The sequence below is a fragment of the Bos mutus genome, chromosome 18 (assembly GCF_027580195.1).
Source record: "Bos mutus isolate GX-2022 chromosome 18, NWIPB_WYAK_1.1, whole genome shotgun sequence".
Classification (NCBI taxonomy): domain Eukaryota; kingdom Metazoa; phylum Chordata; class Mammalia; order Artiodactyla; family Bovidae; genus Bos; species Bos mutus.
This window is the reverse complement of record NC_091634.1, coordinates 27,015,320-27,036,330: the sequence shown is the minus strand read 5'-3', so window position 1 is coordinate 27,036,330 and position 21,011 is coordinate 27,015,320. Positions and strand designations below refer to the sequence as shown.

The window sequence follows — 21,011 nt, the reverse complement described above, 5'->3', positions numbered from 1 at the left end:
ACTGTATTACGTGGTTTTTTATGATGATAGAGCACCATTTTTAATCATCTTGTTTTAAAACTTGAACAGTGAGATAAGAGTTGAAAAAGCTGTGGTTTTATGGCAGCCTATAATATCTCTGAAATTATCATCTTTGGAAGGAATAAGCAACAGAAAAGATGACTGTGAGCTGAGTACTTGATTCTATATTTGGCTTTTCGCCACTGCTGTGAGACCTGTTTAAAATAGACACTGTCAAAGTCAAAATCAGATGCCATGTCTGAATTTTAATAACATTCTCTGGTCCCTTTCCTACCACACCACCTAATGAACTTTCAGGGTACTAGTTCCAAATAGCTTCCAAGTAATTGTATTGAATTCAGTTCAGTTCAGTTCAGTTCAGTTCAGTTGCTCAGTCGTGTCCGACTCTTTGCGACCCCATGGACTGCAGCACGCCAGGCCTCCCTGTCCATCACCAGCTCCCGGAGTTCACTCAAACTCATGTACATCGAGTCGGTGATGCCATCCAGCCATCTCATCCTCTGTCGTCCCCTTTTCCTCCTGCCCCCAATCCCTCCCAGCATCAGAGTCTTTTCCAATGAGTCAACTCTTCGCATGAGGTGGCCACAGTATTGGAGTTTCAGCTTTAGCATCAGTCCTTCCAATGAACACGCAGGACTGATCTCCTTTAGAATGGACTGGTTGGATCTCCTTGCAGTCCAAGGGACTCTCAAGAGTCTTCTCCAACACCACAGTTCGAAAGCATCAATTCTTAGGCACTCAGCCTTCTTCACAGTCCAACTCTCACATCCATACATGACCACTGGAAAAACCATAGCCTTGACTAGACGGACCTTTGTTGGCAAAGTAATGTCTCTGCTTTTGAATATGCTATCTAGGTTGGTCATAACTTTCCTTCCAAGGAGTAAGAGTTTTTTAATTTCATGGCTGCAGTCACCATCTGCAGTGATTTTGGAGCCCCCAAAAATAAAGTCTGACACTGTTTCCACTGTTGCCCATCTTTTTGCCATGAAGTGATGGGACCAGATGCCATGATCTTAGTTTTCTGAATGTTGAACTTTAAGCCAACTTTTTCACTCTCCACTTTCACTTTCATCAAGAGGCTTTTGAGTTCCTCTTCACTTTCTGCCATAAGGGTGGTGTCATCTGCATATCTGAGGTTATTGATATTTCTCCCAGCAATCTTGATTCCAGCTTGTGCTTCTTCCAGCCCAGCATTTCTCCTGATGTACTCTGCATATACGTTAAGTAAGCAGGGTGACAACATACAGCCTTGACGTACTCCTTTTCCTATTTGGAACCAGTCTGTTGTTCCATGTCCAGTTCTAACTGTTGCTTCCTGACCTGCATATAGGTTTCTCAAGAGGCAGGTCAGGTGGTCTGGTATTCCCATCTCTTTCAGAATTTTCCACAGTTTATTGTGATCTACACAGTCAAAGGCTTTGGCATAGACAATTAGGATCCATTTATTCAGTTATCAGAAATTGATGTTTCTTCCTTGGTAGTAAGGTCCTTGTCCTTTGGGAGCTCATAAGCTATTTGAGAGACAGATAATACTGATATGTACTGATAGTCTAATGAGATGAATAACATTAGAGGCCATGCACAGAGATCACAGCCATCCTTGGGCTCTCTCTTGGCACGAAATTAACCCATAGACCCACATGTAGAATCCACACTGAAAACACTGTTCCCTGTTGTTATGATAGAGGTGCCAAAGGCTGCCTTGTCTGTCTATGTCCCTTTATTTACTATATATATGGACTATATACAGCCCATGGAATTCTCCAGGCCAGAATACTGGAGTGGGTAGCCGTTCCCTTCTCCAGGGGATCTTCCCAACCCAGGGATCGAACCCAGGTCTCTCCCATTGCAGGCAATTTCTTTAGCAGCTGAGCCACCAGGGAATCCCATATATATATATATACACATATAATACATATATATACTATATAAGATTTTTAAAAAATCTTCATTATACTTACAAGGAAACTGAAGAGAAAATGTACTGACATACATCCCCATAACTTTTCATTTACATACTATTTCAGTGAGTTGTTTCTAGCAGTCAAGAGTCAGTTTAGATTAATTCCATCGTTCTATGCAGACCATCAAGAATGGTCAATAAGTCCTAGCCTGGAAAATTTATTTAAAAAGCACCATCTATTTGGCACAGGCCTTCGTAAGTCTGTGTATCAATGACCTTCAGAAATTGATCTCAATTAATGATTATTGGAGCTAGCCAGCACTACTTAATCTTCACCCTTTTGTACTTAATTCCTTTAGCTTATAGTTCTGTTTCTTTACTATTCTGCATTAAATACTAATCATAGTTCAGTTCAGTCGCTTAGTCATTTCTGACTCTTTGCAGCCCCATGGACTGCAGCACGCCAGGCCTCCCTGTCCATCACCAACTCCCGGAGCTTGTTCAAACCCATGTCCATCAAGTTGGTGATGCCATCCAACCATCTCATCCTCTGTCATCCCCTTCTCCTCTTGACTTCAGTCTTTCCCAGCATCAGGGTCTTTTCCAGTGAGTCAGTTCTTCCCATCAGGTGGGCAAAGTATTTGGAGTTTCAGCTTCAGCATCAGTCCTTCCAGTGAACATTCAAGACTGATTTCCTTTAGGATAGACTGGTTGGGTCTCCTTGCAGTCCAAGGGAATCTCAAGAGTCTTCTCCAACACCACAGTTCAAAAACATCAATTCTTCGGCGCTCAGCTTTCTTTATGGTCCAACTCTCACGTCCATACATGACCACTGGAAAAACCACAGCTTTGACTAGATGGACCTTTGTTGGCAAAGTAATGTCTCTGATTTTTAATATGCTGTCTAGGTTGGTCATAGCTTTTCTTCCAAGGATCAAGCATTTTTCAAGTTCATGGCTGCAGTCACCATCTGCAGTGATTTTGGAGCCCAAGAAAAGAAAGTCTGTCACTGTTTCTATTGTTTCTCCATCTGTTTGCCATGGAGTGACAGGACCAGATGCCGTGATCTTAGTGTTTTGAATTTTAAGCCAGCTTTTTCACTCTCCTCTTTCACTTTCATCAAGAGGCTCTTTAGTTCCTCTTCACTTTCTGCCATACAGGTGGTATCATCTGTGTATCTGAGGTTATCGATATTTCTCCTGGCAGTCTTGATTCCAGCTTGTGCTTCATCCAGTCCAGCATTTCGCATGATGTACTCTGCATATAAGTTAAATAAGCAGGGTGACGATATACAGCCTTGATGTACTCCATTCCCAATTTGGAACCAATCTTTTGTTCCGTGTCCGGTTCTAACTTGCTTCTTGACCTACATACAGATGTCAAGGAGGCAGTAAGGTGGCCTGGTATTCCTATCTCGTTAAGAATGTTCCACACAAAGACTGTGTGGATCTTTAACTGTGATCCACACAGTCAAAGGCTTTGGCCTAGTCATAAAGCAGAAGCAGCTGTTTTTCTGTAACTGTTGCTTTTTCAAAGATGCAGCAGATGCTGGCAATTTGATCTCTGGTTCCTCTGCCTTTTCTAAATCCAGCTTGAACATCTGGAAGTTTACGGTTCACATACTATTGAACTAATTACAGTCAGTGTGATTACTAATGCCAGTCAAGCCAAATTTTCATCCTTCACTTCTTTGCCTTTCTGAATGCTGCTACTTGAAAATTTGTCTGTTGAGAATCACAGACTTCTATGGTTAGAGACCTTATTAGTTTATAACACCATCATTGATTAGCCAAGGAAATGGGAATCTTGGATATGTGAAATAATTTGTCAAGGATACACATGGAATTAGTGGCAAAGCCTGCATTCAAACCAAACCTAATTTCCAGGCCATTCCTTTGCTTACATATTTTGCTTTCCCAGGTCTTACTTTCTCCTTGGGTCACAAGGCTACTCCCACTCATTTTTTTCTCAGCCTTTTGCTCTTCAGTGGGACTGTGAAACTGCTCCCATACTTCCAAGTCTGTAGTAAGAAGGTGCATAAATCTCCTCTTGATCGTTCACTGTAGTTTCTTACCCATAGGATTTTTCCTTTTGGTTGTTCTAATTTCCAAATTCAGTTCCAGAGCTGACCTCTACCACCTTCCTCCTCTAAATTCGTCCTCAGCTTTTCTCCAGTAGTGACAGCATTATTCTTCCTAGACTTAGAGCCTTGGTGGTAGTAACGAATCAATCCTTTCTTCTTCTTACAGTCACCACACTCACTCTTAGAATTGTTTTTGTCCAAGACCTTTGCATTTTCTTTGTCTAAATGATTTCTAGCCTCTTCTACTCTTTTGGCTTTCAAGAAGCTGAACGGGTGTTTTGAAACTGATTCTACCATTTACTAAGCAAATTGTGTGACACAGCCTCTATTATCTATCTGTAAAGTGGGATAATACTGATCCTAAATTGTTGTCAAGATTAGCTGAAACAAGATACAAATTTTCAGTTAAGTTTAACCCATAGATGCTCAATAAATATTTGTGGAGTGAATGTTACTTCCCTTTTCCTTATAGCCATAATGAGTATATGAGTTTGAAAAACTTTTTTCTTAACTACCTAAAGAATAGATTAGATATTAATACTTGAAGTTTTTTTTTTAATGATCAGTAGTGTCTCCTTTGCTCTATGATCACTTCAGATGCTAATTATGGAAAGGTTTTTTTCTCTTGGTCTATTTTTATTTATAAAAGCTGTACTGAGATTCATTATTCATTCATTACTTTAGAATTCATCTTTGAAAATAATACAGTTCAGTGGTTTTTAGTATATTCATAAAGTTGTACAACCATCATCAGTATCTAATTTTAAAACATTTTCGTTACTCCAGAAAGAAACCCCATACCTCTTTGTAGTCATTCTCTGTTCCTTTGTCTCTATAATACCTGGCAACCACCTGTTTATTTTCTGTCAGTTCTGACCATTTTATATAAATAGAATCAGACAAGATAGGACCTTTTGTGTTTGGCTTCTTTCACTTAGTATAATGTTCCCAAAGTTCAATCCATGTTGCAACATGTGTTTAGAACCTCATTCTTTTCTAAGGGTGAATAATATTTCATTGTATGGAACAGACCACATTTTGTTTATCCACTCATCAATGGTAGACAACTGGGTTGTTTCCACTTTGGGGCTATTAAGAATAATCCTGGTATGAACATTTGAGTACAGGTTTTTATGTGGAAGTAGTTTTCAGATCCCTTGAGTATATGCTTAGGAGTGGTCTTAGTATAGAACTTTCAGGTGATGAAGCAAAAAAATTTTCATTTCAAAGCAAAGAATTCTAATGGTGAGAGAACTAAAGGTTCATATTTGGGATGTTTCCTTCTATATTGGTTCCTAAGATTAAAATTCTTTGCATTGGACCTCACAGAAGACTATAAATCAACAAAATCAAGAGCCTTTTCTGAAAGGATCAGCAATAATACAAATGCCTCTACATAATAAAGGGTGTTTGTATTAGCATAGGGTAACAAAGTAATCCCCAAATCTCAACTCTCATCAAAGTATTTATTTTCATTCACTTTATATCCAAGGTGCACTGCAGGAATCAGGAAAGGAAAACTCTCCTAAAGGGATGCAGATTAAGGAAAAGTTAGGTTAAGTGAATAAGAATCCTGTCTTCTGCTCTGCAGCCTGAGCCTTCACAGTGAGGGTAGGAACGTTTCCCTTTTCTCTGAGCCATTTCCCTTTCCAATAAAACTGACCTGAAAGATAGAGAAAGGGGGGCCTGGAAAAACTTTTGGAATGATGTTTCCATCCAGTTCAAGAGTAGGCTTCATTAGAAAGCCACAGAAAGGGAAAAAAACATCTTTGAAATAGAGCTCGGCTTCGAGCATCATATGGTCAGTCACACAGAGGTCACTAATTACTCTTCCCTTTCTTGTTTTTCAGTGAACGAGGTAATTGGGAGAGACATGTCTCAGATTTCCGTTTCCCAAGGGACAGGGGCGAGCAGGCAGGCTCCCCTCCCGGGTCCCAGTTCCCTGGATTTAGGAAGATCCGACGGGCTCTGACAGTGCTCACTGCAGCCTTGTGTCCACCATCATGTACTTCTCAGCATGTTTCTCTCCTTGGACCTTGGGTTTCCAACTCTGCAACCTTCAGGATGGAGCCAGGAGTTGGGATCACCGAATGTGGGGAAAGCAGCATTCCTCCAACTCAGGCCTTGGGAAGATTTTGTAAGAGAACAGGAGTAGTACAGGCTGTTTGATCTTTGGAGAAATGAGCTTTGCCTTTTATATTTAAATAGGATACTTTTATATGATGGGTGCTTTGAGTGTGAATGCAGCAGGCTCTCCATTTCAGAGGTGCTGCTTCTGCAGGTGACCTGGTTGCTTAGCTAGGATTGGTGATTTGTACTGCTTTAGGTCATTTAAAGGACTCTTTAGCTTTGATGATATTTTTAAAGTAGAAACTTTTGATAAAACTTTCCAGAGGTAAAAGAAAAAAAAAAACTACCCCAAGCCCACACCTATGCCTCAGAAACTCAGCATGTGTCCTGGAAGCCTTTCATAGATTCATAGGAAGTAAAGCCAAATGTAGCTCATACTTCTTTATAAAAGTAAACTCTTAGGTAAAATGAGAAGAGACCATTCCAATCACTGAAGTGTTGGAATACAAAATGACATTCCAGAGCATAGCATTTTTGTAACTTTTTAGGTAATCTTCCTGCTGTCTCTCCATACCGTCTCCATGTTGAAATTGCTTTTTTCCCCTCAGGGCCTTGGGTAAATTAACTACATGTAAGGGAGCTTTGAAAGATGGGGTTTTTTTTAGCTTGATATCTTTAATTCCTGCCATCCTACTAACAGGTAGGCTGTGGGGTATTTTTCCTTTTTATGTCCTCTGGTCCCAGACCTTTTCCAAGTGGAAGCATCAGCATTTGGCTGCCAGTCTCTTGATGGTTTGTTTAGGCAACTTTGCTGCTTCTAGCTCATCTCTATGGAGGCCAGGCTGTGTCAGAAGCCAAGCACAAATGAGCTATGCTTCGGGACCGGGGCAGAGGACCTGCAGGATTCCAGATGGGAAGCTCTTAAGATCTGCACTGGCATGGGAGGCTTTTCCCTCATTGTTTACAGCCTGAAATGATCCTGGCCTATCCTGCCCCATCCACATGGCATAAAAAACAACCTTTCCCTAGAAGGCTTTGAGGCAAATCCAAAAATGAGATACCATTGTAAACCTGACCCTCCACACCAAAGATGCCCTGGTGCTGCTGCTGGTAAGGCTGGTGCCCAAAGAGGGGCCAGCAAGAAACTCCAGCCTGCTGTCTACCAAAGGAGGTGCCCAACTTGGGTTCTCTTCAAACCCTGCCCTTACCTATCCCCTTAGTGGGATTAGTTTCCTGTTCCAAGGCTTGGGCCTATTTCAAGGCCCCTGAAGCTTGCAGTATGTTTTCAAATGAAATGTTGTACTTCTATTCAGGAAGCAAATTTTCTGAGTGCCTACATAGGAGAGACAGTGTGATGGGCTGGTCACAGGCTCCATTGCTGTTACCCCAGGGGATTGTAGGTCCCAGATGCCAGGACTCTCTACTGAAGCCAAGTGAGGCCTGGGTGGAGGGAGCCAGCTCAATGTCCACCATCTCTAGTCAGCCAGATAGGAACTGTTGACCTACAATGAGGTATGGTCTTTTTTTTTTCCTTTAAGCCACAATGTTTTCAATTTCTCCCTAAAATTAGTTAGAAAAAATGTCTATCTTTCAGCAAATCACTCTAGTCCTTCTTGGAGCCCAGTGTTTTCACATTTTCTTTGAACGTGAGTTTTGTGTCACGGAGTGTAGATAGATTTGCTTTGGGGCCTGTGGTTGGAAGCCCAGAGCTTCCTCTGGAGGGTTTTAGGGGGCTGACCCTCTTGAGATGGCCAGACTTTCCTCCGCCTTCACACCCCTGGGGTAGCCACCTCACATGGGGTCCTTACAAGAGCTTCCCTTGCAAGACCCTTTGGGGGTTGCTCTGTTGCCCTCAAGAATAAAAGCCTCTATGATCCAGAGTTGCTATGCACCAAAATTTGATGCCTTTTAAATACCTTGATGCCTGTAGCACTAGAAATGCTTTCCTATTTAAAATAAAAGTTAAATTTTAAAATAGAGCTTTGTATACTACATAAGCAGTTTTGTATCAGCTTTGTAAAAGCTTTGGTGTAAGAGACAGTATTTTTTGGCTTTGTAGACAGAGACCTTACTTTTTGTGCAACATAGTGGTGTTACAGCACACATCCACTGGACTATGCAATTGAACTCTAGTTACAGCACTGAGCAACTGGCACGTGCTAGCACCCGCCCCTGCCCGCTCCAGCCCTGCTAGACCGTGGGTTGAGGAATGGGATGAGCAGCCTTCTGCTTACTGGAGATGCACTAAGAAACTTGGCTGAAAACAGCATTTAAAGGAACAGATGTCTTCGAGTTCGAGTGTGGTGCTGCTGCCCAGGGTGCATCCCATACCTGCCCAGGGCTAGCTCCTATCAACAGAGCTTTGCTGAGTCCGGCTGTAAAGCCCTGTTGTTGATACCCAGAACAGATGGTCATCTGTATGGCTCAGGTGGGTTCAAGTTGAAACCTTGTATTTTATAAAATGGATGATGTTCAATTAAGGAACTGGTTCTTAGTTATGTTTACAGCACTTGAGATTGTGTTTTCTTGTACATTTTGTATTTTAAAACCTTTTATAGGAGTACAGTGCTCCTTACACAAATACAAAGGGAAGAAGCCAGCAATTCAGGCTCCTCAGTTACAGTGCTGAAATAATAAACGGTGACAGGTCAACAGTCTCCTTGAAATCTGCCTGAGTGTTCCTCTGCATGGGGCTGGTGTGGAGCCCCTCACTGTGTGCCAAAGGGAAGGGCACTTGGGCTTTTAAAAAGTCCATTTGGTTAGGAACCTTTATTTTACAGAAGAGAGGGTAGAATTCCAAATTCCTTCTGAAGCTTCAGTTGGGCACCCTGCAGTGGGTGCAGAGGACATTCCAAGGTGTCTGTTGAGTTCAGGAAAACTGACCTGCCCAAAGTGTGCATGAAAAGTAGGCAGAAGTCCCTTTATAAGTCAAGCCTGAGTTTTTCTGTGGGGGCCTTCTGCCCCCTAGTGTCCTCTGGGGATACTGCAGTACAGTCCATCAAAACTGTTTGTGATTTTTGCCATCTGCTATTCCTTGTGCCAAGCTCCAGGGGGGCCATCATCCTTAGGTGGGACCACCCCTGGCACAATGTGGTCACTGAGGTCCAAGTATCCTGGGGAGTGGGACCAGCACTCTTTGCTGCCCTGCACCCCGTCAGAAGGGACGGGAAGGTAGGACACTGGTATCTTTACTCAGAAAGAAGCTCCCTGGAGTCATACACTGAAAGCACCAGGGCTTACATTTTTTTTTAAAGAAACCAAGCCTGCTGTGGACATCAGCCCCCCCGGAACCTGTAGGCACAGGCCATAGCCAGAACAGAACAAAGGCTCTCTGGGTGCTACTTAAGGAGCCCAGATCCGACCACTGGGAGCAGGGTAGTGCCATTCCACCCCCAGCCCTGCATGCAGGGTCCAGCCGTCATCTCTGAGGTGGACAGGCAGAGCAATAAGTTGGGGGATGGAGCTGGGGCTTGATCTCCGCTGGGGGCCTTCTGAGAATTTTGAAAAGCCAGAAAGAAGCCACCAGGTTGAGGGCGCTGGTTCTCTGGAGACAGGAGAGTCCCATTAGCTTAGGACATCAGTCAGCTCTTACCTCCTGGCTCCCTCACCTACAAACACACCCATTCTTTGGGGGCCTGTAGCACAGTACGAGCTGGGTCACCAACAGGCATCAGGCTGGTGTAGTCATCAGGGGCTAGCTGTAGGAGGGACAGAGGTTTAGGCAGGGAGCCCCAGACTCAGCCAGCTTCCCCAGCACTCCAGCCACACCTCACCTGGTAGGCCTGGAAGACGCTGAGCAGATCCTTCATACCAGCTGTGTATGGGACACCCTGCATACGGACCAGGGCTCCTGGCTGGGACAACACGGAGGTGGGAGCAGAGGCCAGGGCTGCAGGGGGTGTGGTGAGGTAGCCCACAGTGGTGGGGGAAACGGGGGGGCTGGGGGGAAAAGGCAGGGATTTAGTAGTGTAGTCCCAGTTATGGCCTAGACTGAGCCCTACCCGCCGCCTCCCTTGCCTCTGCCTTGTGCTTGGTTCATTTCCTCCTCCCTGAAACCCCTGCCTCCACAGAGTCCTCCCTATTCCAGTATGTAGGTGGCATCAATCAGCCCCTAGTTGTCACTCCCTCACTGTCTCAGAATAAGGGAGCTCCAAGAGACCTTGAGTTACGTGGCCCAGGAAGGGGATCATGGATCTGAGCCTCCTGCAAACCAAGACAAGAGGGCAAGACTGAAGTTCTTTTAGCAGCAGGGTACCTGGGGTAGTACGCTGTGTAGTTCATGTAGAGTTGAGTGGCTGGCCCTGGGTAGTAGGCGACTGGGGTAGGAGCAGCAGGCACCCTGGCAGCTGGGAGCAGTGCTGAAGAGGGATACAGAGCTGCTGTCTCAGTGGGAATGAGGGTCGGGGTGGCCTGGAAGGTGGCGTAGGCGGGTGGTGAGAGGCCTAGAGGCAGAAGCAGAGAGTGTATCTGCAGGGAGCCCAGCACTGCCCTGGGTTGGGCAGCCAGAGAGGAGTCCCCCCACGTAGAAAGTAAGGGTGGTAACAGCCTGGCTCCCACATGCCACTTCTTTGAAGGCCCCAGCCCCTGGGACACTCACAGGGCAGCTTGCAGGGTGGAGGGGACATGCCACTTCGGCCCAAGGTGCCCCCCATCAGGACACGGCTCATCTCCTCTGTGGAGCAGGGGACTACCTCCACATAGCGTTCCTTCATTGCTTTCTTATGGCAGCGCTGAGCAGCAGCTAGGGCCCGCTCTGCTGATGTCATCTGGATGAAGGCATCACCTGACGGCCGGCCCTGTGCACACCACCTTGTGAGCTGCCTGTCATGTGCAAGGATCCCTTACTCCTAACCATGCTGCCCCCCTGGCCCCCCTGGGCAGCAGCTTTACCTGCTGGTTGAGCACCATGTGCACACCATGAGGCCGAATGTCAACTGCTGCCTCTCCCAGAAAGCTAAGGATATCTTCAATGGTGGCTGTGTAGGGCAGGCCTCGCAGGCGTACACAGTCTCTCCCGGTCCCAGCTGCCAGTGGGAAGGGGATGGGCAGCAGTGGAGCAGTCAGGGTGGGAAGGAGTGGGCTGGAGGCGTAGCGGTTCAGGACCTAGAAGGAAAGGAAGCAGCAGGCTGATTATGCCAAGGAGGGCAAGGCCAAGGCAGGGAGAGAAGGGGCACCCTGGAGAGGTACATGGGTGTGGGGCATGGGGCCTGGGGGGCTCACCTGCTGCACCTCAGCTGCAGTGCTCCGGAAGAGTTCAATGTATCGCTTACCCAGCATGCCTTTATGCCTGCGTAACGCAGCCTGTGCCAGCTCCTCACAGGCGAAGAGGGCAAAGGCATCACCCGTGGGCCGGCCATCAGGGTGGCGCACAAAGAGCAGCCCATCAGCGCCCCCTGTCACTGGGCACTCTGGCCCCAGGAAGCCTAGCACGTCTGCTGGCCCAGCCGAAAAGGGCAGTCCCCGCAGCCGCAGGATCACTTGGTCTTCCCGTGACAGGAAACGCGCCACCTCTAGTGATGTGCCTTGGGGGCGTGGAGTCACCTACTGACTTCATCTGTGCCCTTCCAAATACCCACCCACACCGGCACCCAGGGAAGCAGGAAGGCAAGAGGCATGAGGAAACAGGACATATGTCAAGAGCCAGGGGGCACTAGGCACTTTCGGGAGCACACTCACCCCCTGCGATCTTCACAAACTCCTCTCCTGTTGCTTTATACACCTGTGGGGACAGCCCATGGGTCTCATGCCTGCCCAGCCTCAGCTCTGTCCTGCTCTGCTCCCAACCCTAGAGCCCCACCTCGATATAGCGGACGCCCATGTGATGCTTGTGTCTCTGCAGCGCTAGGTCCCGCTGTTCGCTGTCCACAAAACGGATGAGGGCCTCACCATTTCTGCGGCCCTGGGCGTTGAGGCACAGTGCTACACCACCCCTGCAGAGCCAGCACTGCGTTAGTCCCTCCTGGGTGGGCCTGCCCTCCTGTGCCCATCTACCCTGCTGTACCTACCTGGCAATATTGAGGCCTTTGAAGAATCGAGCCACGTCCTGGTCTGATGACTGCCAAGGCAGCCCACGAGCCCGAACCACAGTCTCGCTGTCCACCACGTCAGCCTTGCTGCTGTGGGGGCAAGGCACAATCAGAGCTGTCCAGCTGCTGTCACCCCCAACCCTGCCCCCTCCCTCACTCACCAAGGCCCTGTCTCATATTTCTGCTTCACCCCTTCAGGCTTCACAAACAGTTGACCTGAGAGGAGATAGCATGTGGGTCAGCAGGGTCTGGTGAGGGAGGGGTGTCTCCCCACCAAGCTCTGCAAAAAGGACAGTTGAGGGGGATGAGGAGGCAACAAAGGGGCTTCACCTGTGGCCTCTCAGAGAAGGTGACATGTGGGGAGGGGAACTTGGAGGAAGAAAGAGGCAGGCATTCACCCAGCCGTGAGAACAGGTGAAAGGTGGTGAGGGGAACCTTACCGCTGGGACTTTCAAGCAGGTGGAGGATGATGGCTACCATTGTCTTCACTTCCCACACCCCAAAATCATCCTCTGTGGCATCTGTCTCCAGCCCCAACTCTATGAGCAGAGAATAACAATGAGGAAATCCCAGCACAAGAGGGCAACTGGCATGTCCCACTGAAGCTCACAGCCCCTACATAAACACACACAGAATCCCAGCAAACACATTTGTTTTGGCTTGGCTCATCTGTGCCATTACAGGTCCGCAGCCTAGATAAATGGAGATACATGCCTACATTCCAAATGTGCCCCAGCACAGACACAGACTTGCAGTCAGGGGTTGAGCGGTTCATGTAAACTTGCATGTGTTCATCCAACCTGCCAGCATGCACATACTCAAGACACATTCAGCTTGCAGCCACCCTTCCACCCTCACTCTGCTGGGTCACAGATACCCTGTGCCATGGTGGCCACGGTGAGGTCCCTGGCAGAGCAGGCACTCGGGTGCTGCACGTGGAACTCTCTGCGGAGGTCGTAGAAGGAGAAGAAAGTGTCGGGGAGCACCAGGTTCTGGGGGCACATGGGAATGGGGATGAATGGGGGAACTGAGCTGCCCTGGCCTCCCGCCGCCCCTGGCCCTGTGAGAGTGGGCATCCTGGCAACTGTGCCCCCTGTTGCACCCTCAGTGGTGGCATACCTTCCTGGAGGCTTCAGGGTGCAGGACCTGTCGCAACAGTTGCTGCCCATCAGTGCAGAGCATGTAGGGGCCCCCGCCCAGCAGAGCCACATCCCCGCTCACCAGCTGTGAGAACTGGGAATAGGGAGTGAAGAGAGAGACAGAGGGACTCACAGCCAGGTGGGCAGGGGGAGGGAGGGTGCAGGCTTGCAAAGCTGGTTCAGCCAGATGTTCAGCCCTTCCCTGCCTGGGGAGGAGGCTGCCACGCCTGCTGGGCTTGGCTCTGTGTCCCACCCGCTCCCTCCCCATCCACTGTCACCTTCTCCAGGCCAAATGGGAGCAGTCACAGATCACCCAAGCCCCCATCACACACACTCCAGGAGTCTGGAATGGGGCCAGAGCAAACACCTGGTGGAGTGGGACAAGTAGGTGGGGAGGGGTGGGACAAAGCAGGTTAAACCTGTCCCTAGCTAGGCACCACCCTCAGACAGGTGAGGGAGGCCCAGTCCTGTGGGAGGCCCAGCCTGCTCATGGTCAATGGCAGCCCCGCCCCTAGGTCTGACCAACCCAGGAGCCGAGAAACTCCAAGGACAGCGCTCCGCACCTGAACGCCAGGGGCAGCATGAGCTTTGACCCAGACCCGATCGACCGGCTGGCACTGAGGTGTTTGCTCATAGAGGGGGCGGGAAGCGGCCCAGCCCCTCCCCCATTCTCATCCCCGCCGGCGAACACGTATGAGCACAAACCACAGGCCCAAGAACCTTCCCTAGCCCGAGCTTTCCCATCTGAGGCTAGCAGAGCAAGGCGACCCAGCCCACGCATCCCAAGTGGGGGCTAGTTTGGGAGTCCTGGAACAGACTCAGGTTCCACATCGTTGTGCCTGTTTCCTCATCAGGAACCACCAAAGTTGTCGGAAGATAAAAGAATTTGTGCTAGTAAAGCACTTTCACTCATTCCACCCAAGAGTCAGGCACAGGGTGAGCGCAGTAAAGAAGATAAGAAAAACAGCAAAGGGAACCGCCTTCCACTTCAGCCAGGCCTTTGCACTCAGGAGCCAGGTAGCCCCCAGGCGGGGTCCGGACAGCGCCCATGCCTGGCCAGCCGACCGGGACAGGCCTGGACGAGCAGCTTACACCTGGCGGCGTCTACCTCGGGGGCAGACACCGCCCTACGCCCCCGCTGCAGCGTCTCCCAGGCCGGTGGGTGGGCCGAGGACACAAGCGGTACGGATCGTGACCTGTGGCCAAGTCTGGGCCCCTCGGCCCTTTCAGCTTCCGGCTGCTGTTTTGGACGACCTGGCCAGGCAGGTTCCCAAAGCTGTCTCACCTACCTCCCCCCGCAGGCCTGGGACTCTGGGAGGGGTCTCGTAGCCTCCATCTCCACCCCTTCATTAGGAGTGGATCACTGTGAAGTCTGAAAAGACGCCCCCCTGGAACGGCCGACACATGCGGACACACGCATATTAGGGAGTCGCTGAAAGTTTCAAACAACAGGAACCCGTCCTACCACCCTGGCCACTTGGCTGTGGTGCGCCAGGCCTCCCCTCCTGCCCCCTCTCCCGCCGAGAAATGTCCCTGCAGCCCGGCCGTGCCTCCATTCACCCCAGCCCCGGCGCTCACCTGCTGCAGCACTTTGTCCAGCGGCTCGGCCCGCGCCAGGCTGTCGGAGCTCAGGCCGCTCGCCTCGCGGCACTGAGGGCTCAGCGCGGCCGCCTCGGCGCGAACCAGTGACTTATGCAATGTCCCCACCTGCGAACGGCGGGGAAAACCGATCAGCCACTGCGCTCCTGGGATCCCGAAGCTCTCTGGAGATCTCAGTGCCCCCTTCCTATCCTACCTGGCGGCTCCGCGGCTCCACCACTTGCCAGACTAGGAGGATTAAGTCGGTCTCGTCGGAACCCAGGTCCGGCCCCAGCGCACCGGCCGTGGCCCCGAACAGTACGACCAGGGGTCCAGGCCCGGGACGGGGGTCGGCAGCGGAGTCTGCAGTGGGGTTCGGGCCTGGGGGCGGCGGCTGGGGTGGCGGCGGAGTCATGGCCGCAGAGGAGAGGGGCGCTCGGCCAGACACACGCGGATCGACGAAGCGCACGCAAGCACCGACCGACGGCAGACGCGGCCCGGCTGGGGCGGGACACCGTGTGTTGGGGGCGGCACCTGCGGCCCGGCTGGCGCAGTGGGCGCTGCTGAGACCCGCCCGCGGCGCCCCGCGGGGCGGGGCGGCTACCGGCCCCCGCCCTCTCTGGGCGAGTTACCTGTCGGCCCCGCCGGCCACGTGATCGAGGGCCCGGGAACGTTGGGGGAGGGCCGCTAGAATCCAGCCCTGGACGCTCACACTCGCTCTCCCGGCCTGGGCTCGCGCTCAAGACCCAGACTCCACTCCCGCAGCCGACCCTGCCTGACTTCTGGGGCGACCCCCCATCCCCTCCCACTCCCCTCTCCCACCAGGGCTCTACCAAGGAAAGTGCAAAACTGGGGCCTTCTTCAGTCCGTAAGCGGCAGCCTAGAGGTTGTAGGGGGTCACGACGGCCGGTCTGGAGGGGTAAAGTCAAAGGGGAGGTAAGAGTTACCAGGTATCACCCCAAGGCTTATGGGGTGATTGCCAGAGGTGGGAGGAGAGTGGCAGGAAGCACAAGAGAGCACTAGAACCATCAGGGGATTCAGGGCAGAGTTTGTGAACACAGGTGCGAAGGCTGGGCCTTAGCCGGGCTCTTGGAAGTGCCTGCGATGCTAGACCGCGGTCGGACTTGCGCAGGCCTCGTTTCTCGGGAAGGAAGAAGCGCGTCTCCCACATCCCCCGCCCCAGCTCCCGAGAGCGGGCCTCTAGACGGCGCTGAGCCGGACTGCCCCAGCAAGGAGCCTCGCCCCCACCCGACGTTAGAGCTGCGGTATGCTTTCGCCCTTCCGCCTGGATAACAGGCCTGTTGCTGAGTTGAGAGCGCGCTAGCCGATGAGGGCTAGCGGCGAAAGTGCAATGTGCTCAAGGGGGCCGCAGATCCTCCATCTCTTCTCTTCTTTGGACAGTCTCTCGTGGAGGGCTCCCAGCACCCTTTCGTCCCGTCGGGCTTGGTGAAGCTCCTTTACGGTGAGTTTCCGGGCCGCCCCGGACTTCCCCAAATTCTCCCGTTTATGTGACTGAGAAACTGAAGAAGAATCCGGTGAGAAGGGGCTCCAGCCCAGCGAGAGTAGACACACTGGGTTGCGAAGCCCGAGCTGGAATTGGGGCGCGAGCCGCATTTCACGCTTTCAGAGAAGCTGGGCGCTGCGTTCTGACTTTCGGACGAATGAGAGCGAAAAAGCCCGGCGTAGAGGAGGCGCCTCCGAAGCCTTACCCTCTAATACACACTGCACCGCGTCCCCACTAGGCGGATGAAGAGACTGAGGCCCCCGGGACACGGCGGCTGGGAAGCAGACTGGCCTTCCAGCGGCTGCTGGCGACCCGCTTCATCTTTGAGTGCAGGCGAGTGTCCGCGCTTCGCTGCCCCAGGTTAGACCGCCACCCAACTGCCAGCCCGCTGACCCCACCCCTGGACTCACTGAGCCAGTTAGGCCCGGGGGGAGGAGGAAAATCGCTCTTCGGGCACCACCCTCCTCTAGATAAGCCTGGAATGTCAAATATTTGTTCGGTGGGCGGGACGCAACAGGGAGGTAAAGCCCTCCCTCACCCGACTAGGAGAGCTCGTGTGCCAGGCTGAGTCCGGTCTTCCTCCCGGCCACACCCTTGCAGCTAATTGTCAACTCTTCGCTTGAGGTGGCCAAAGAACTGGAGTTTCAGCTTTAGCATCATTCCTTCCAAAGAACACCCTGGACTGATCTCCTTTAGAATGGACTGGTTGGATCTCTTTGCAGTCCAAGGGACTCTCAAGAGTCTTCTCCAACACCACAGTTCAAAAGCATCAATTCTTCGGCGCTCAGCTTTCTTCACAGTCCAACTCTCACATCCATACATGACTACTGGAAAAACCATAGCCTTGACTAGACGGACCTTTTGGCAAAGTAATGTCTCTGCTTTTGAATATGCTATCTAGGTTGGTCATAACTTTCCTTCCAAGGAGTAAGCGTCTTTTAATTTCATGGCTGCAATCACCATCTACAGTGATTTGGGAGCCCCCAAAAATAAAGTCTGACACTGTTTCCACTGTTTCCCCATCTATTTGCCATGAAGTGATGGGACCGGATGCCATGATCTTCGTTTTCTGAATGTTGATCTTTAAGCCAACTTTTTCACTCTCCACTTTCACTTTCATCAAGAGGCTTTTGAGTTCCTCTTCACTTTCTGCCATAAGGGTGGTGTCATCTGCATATCTGAGGTTATTGAAATTTCTCCCGGCAATTTTGATTCCAGCTTGTGCTTCTTCCAGCCCAGCGTTTCTCATGATGTACTCTGCATAGAAGTTAAATAAGCAGGGTGACAATATACAGCCTTGACGTACTCCTTTTCCTATTTGGACCCAGTCTGTTGTTCCATGTCCAGTTCTAACTGTTGCTTCCTGACCTGCATACAGGTTTCTCAAGAGGCAGGTCAGGTGGTCTGGTATTCCCATCGCGCTAGGTCCTTTTTTATTCATCATTCAGCGCAGGTAGGTCTCAATGTCAGGTTCCTGGGGAAGCCTCCCGCTCGAGGTAACCCCTTGGTACCTCTAGCCATCCTGAGCGCATTTCCATTGGAGACACATTCATAAGTGTACAGATCCTTGAGGAGTAGTAAACCCAAGCATGGGACGGCTCCCCCAGATACCCGCGCACCTGTCCACCCCTTATCCCCCAAATGATAATTCCTGATGTTAGGACTCTTGAAAAACTAAAATTTGTTAAAACTACATTGGTTCCCCTGCTTTGCTGAGCTCCCTTACTCATTTTCAGATGGTCCTCCCAGATCACCCCATTAATACTAAACAACCCACATTCCTGTCCCCCAACTGGCTCTCATGTCTTCTGCCACCACTAAAACAACTCCTAACACGATTTATTGTCTCCCTACTCCACCATCCATCCCCTATCCATCCCCCACTGCAACCCAGCCCCATGAGAATATCCTTGAGGAAAGGCTTATCCAAAATCTATCACTGGATCTGCTGGGCACATAGTAGTAACTCAAGAATGAATGAATGGTTGACTAAGCGCTCTTCCCATATTCCATTAAAAGTAACCTTCCCTGTGACCACAGGACCTTTGTACTAGAGTCTCATCTGTGCCCTTTCCTCTCCTTCCAACCCGCCCTTGCCCTAGCTAACCCCTGCTCTCCCTCCAGATTTTCCCCTCAAGGCACCTCCCTCTGTAGCAAGGGTACCCACTGTGGTTTGAGATTTCTGTATTTCACTGATAAATGTCCCCCATCCTCACTCTGCTCTTAGCTAGTGTTCACAAGTCACGAATGAATGAATCAGAGATAAGATACGCGAGAGACATCAGCGAGGCTCCAACGGCACAGCCAGATTCCTTTTCCAAACAGTACTTTGGGTATTCAGGAAAAGCAACGTGGTCCGGTGAGCCTGCCCGCAAGCTAGCGGAATCCCGTCCTCACTGCAGCGCTTGGAAGCCTGCCACTAAGGCAGTGGGCGCTCCAGCTGCAGGTACGTGAAGGTCTGAGCAGATACAGAGTGGGGTTCATCACCTGAGGAGTGTGGCTTTTCTCGTGGAACTCCAAGACGAGTAAATCGTCTTTAAATGGTGTAAAATCACTCTCCTCACTCCCAGGAAATATTCCGGTGTCGGAGGATTTGAGGCTGAGCGCTTGCCTGGGGTCCATCGTGGCGATCCAGAGTCGCCAGCCCAGGCCCATCCCCACCCTCAACGGCCAGCGGCCCCCAGCTGGGCCAGCTGCGACCCTTTCTTACCTATTCTAGCAAGCCTCCAGAATAGCTAGCGCACTGGGTTCCCTGGAGTTTCCATTTCCATGCATTTGCTCCGCGAATATCCGCTGAGTACCCACCAGAGGGCGTACTGATTCCATCGACGGAACCTGGTGTTGCGGAGTAGGGAGGAGCTGCCGGCATTGGAGACTTCACCCTAGAATAAATAGTCTAGGTGAAAGGAGAAGCCCTTAACATCGCCTCCCAGGTCACTTACCTCCCCTGAGAATTCTTAGTTCCCAGACCAGGGATCGAACCTGTGCCCCCCTGCAGTGGAAGCACAGAACCTTAACTACCGGACTGCCAGGGAAGTCTCAATGTGATCTGATTTAATGTTTACTGCCACAGGAATAAGGGCATAAACTGGGACATAAGTAAGGAGGCTGCTAGGGAGATGCGGGTAATCTGGCTTTGGGAGAGTAGAGCTGGGAAAATTTGGTGACCTGACCACCTAGTTGTGCGTCTGAAGGTCAAGGAGGTATCTAGAGGTCTGCAGCCCAGGCTGCTAAGTCGCTTCAGTCGTGTCCGACTCTGTGCGACCCCATAGATGGAAGCTCACCAGGCTCCCCCTTCCCTGGGATTCTCCAGGCAAGAACACTGGAATGGGTTGCCATTTCCTTCTCCAATGCATGAAAGTGAAAAGTGAAAGTGAAGTCGCTCAGTCGTGTCAGACTCTTAGCGACCCCATAGACTACAGCCTACCAGGCTCCTCCATCCATGGGATTTTCCAGGCAAGAGTACTGGAGTGGGGTGCCATTGCCTTCTCCGGCAGCCCAGGGGATCATGTTAAAAATGGGGGACCCTCACCCTTTGGCCCCTCTCCACAGTGCCTGCACTGGTTTATTACTGACTAGACCTTGGCACCCCCTCCTCCAGTGGTCATGGCTCTATCATCTTCAGGGCCTATGGGAGGGGGCCAGCAGGGAAACACTCTCAAGGACAGGGCCACCTTCTGAGGGGCCCATAGGCACCTGAGCCCACTGGGCTGACAAGGCATTTAGACTGATCAGAATCCAAGGCAGCCCAGGCTGTCCTGATCTCCACCGTGTCCCCACTTGACCCTTGGCTCTAGACATCTGCCTAGTATGGTCACCCATACTGGATCTGCACCATATCAGTCCTCAGCAGCCACTCTGCTGGGGTCTGGGATGGAGGTGAGGAAGGGTTTTGGAAGGGGGTTCCTGGGCCAGGGTCTGAGGTGGAAGATAGTTGGACCTTAAGAGAGGAGGGTATCCCAACCACAAATGTGTTTCACTAAAAGCACATGGGAGGGGCAGGCCAAGGTGGTGAGTAGATTCATTGAGGGTCACTCCAGAAGGTTAGAAACTATCAGCCACTGACTAAGAGAAAGAAAGGGAGGGAGAGAAGGAGGGAGGAAGGGGCAGGAAGAGGTCTCAGAATCAGCCAGGAATGACCAGGGTGTTGACTGGCTCTCAAGAAAGGGATGTGTGAAGGGTCAAGAGCTCCTCTCCAAACATGCTGGTTCTCTATTCCAAAGTAATGCCGGGTCCCAGAATATTACTGGCTGTCAAACCTTTGCCCGCTCTATTTGCTACCTGTCCCTGCCACCACCACCCCGCCCCCACCACCATTCCATAGAGAACCTGTGTCCTCTTTGGATGCCCGGTTTGCGTGGGGTGACAATGGTGGAGGAACATCAGGGGAACTCGCCTTTGGGCTAGCGCAGGGTTGAGGTTCAAGCCCACTCTTAACCCGGCGAACAAACTGGCCACGGATGGGGGTGAGAGGGTGATTCCACACTCCAGAACCAGAAACAGGCGGGCTGAACTCTCACTGGGAAGCGAAACACGCTGACCTGGCTTTACCCCAGGCAGATGGCAGGTGGGTCCTTGGGTCAATGTTGCCTGAACTCAGGTGCTCTCGGGGAATGGTGCCAAGAATCGCTTCGGGAGTTGAACAAAGGTCTTGGTCAGTTTCCTCCGGCTCAAGAACAGCCCG

At 50.9% G+C, this 21,011-nt stretch overlaps 2 protein-coding genes across 6 annotated transcripts in view; one reads left to right on the top strand and one right to left on the bottom strand.

Moving 5' to 3' along the window:
- The window catches only part of NFATC3 (nuclear factor of activated T cells 3), a 93,899-nt gene extending 85,162 nt beyond the window's left edge, over nt 1-8,737 (top strand). Inside the window, exon 10 of one of the 2 annotated variants that reach the window (XM_070388130.1) lies at nt 5,861-8,737. In XM_070388130.1, the coding sequence (XP_070244231.1) occupies nt 5,861-5,982 (122 nt within the window). In that variant the 3' untranslated portion in view covers nt 5,983-8,737. The remainder of the gene's footprint in view (nt 1-5,860) is intronic. The other variant, XM_070388131.1, reaches the window with a different exon arrangement.
- ESRP2 (epithelial splicing regulatory protein 2) lies at nt 5,997-15,608 on the bottom strand. Of its 4 annotated transcripts, none has more exons than XM_070388135.1 (16): nt 15,041-15,605; nt 14,824-14,952; nt 13,226-13,339; nt 12,984-13,098; nt 12,547-12,645; nt 12,268-12,322; nt 12,086-12,196; nt 11,878-12,010; nt 11,757-11,799; nt 11,301-11,602; nt 10,971-11,183; nt 10,678-10,876; nt 10,336-10,522; nt 9,854-10,019; nt 9,673-9,778; nt 5,997-6,133 (listed from the first exon to the last, which is right to left on the bottom strand). In XM_070388135.1, exons 1-15 carry the CDS (start codon nt 15,236-15,238, stop codon nt 9,689-9,691), a joined length of 2,154 nt encoding a protein of 717 aa, XP_070244236.1. In that variant the 5' UTR covers nt 15,239-15,605; the 3' UTR covers nt 5,997-6,133; nt 9,673-9,688. The 4 variants fall into 4 exon arrangements, with proteins under 4 accessions (XP_070244236.1, XP_070244235.1, XP_070244234.1 ...); XM_070388134.1 differs by lacking the exon at nt 5,997-6,133 and adding an exon at nt 9,491-9,624 and having other exon boundaries at nt 9,701-9,778; nt 10,336-10,438; nt 15,041-15,608; XM_070388133.1 differs by lacking the exon at nt 5,997-6,133 and adding an exon at nt 9,491-9,624 and having other exon boundaries at nt 9,701-9,778; nt 12,086-12,193; nt 15,041-15,608.
- Nucleotides 15,609-21,011: the final 5,403 nt, after the last annotated feature.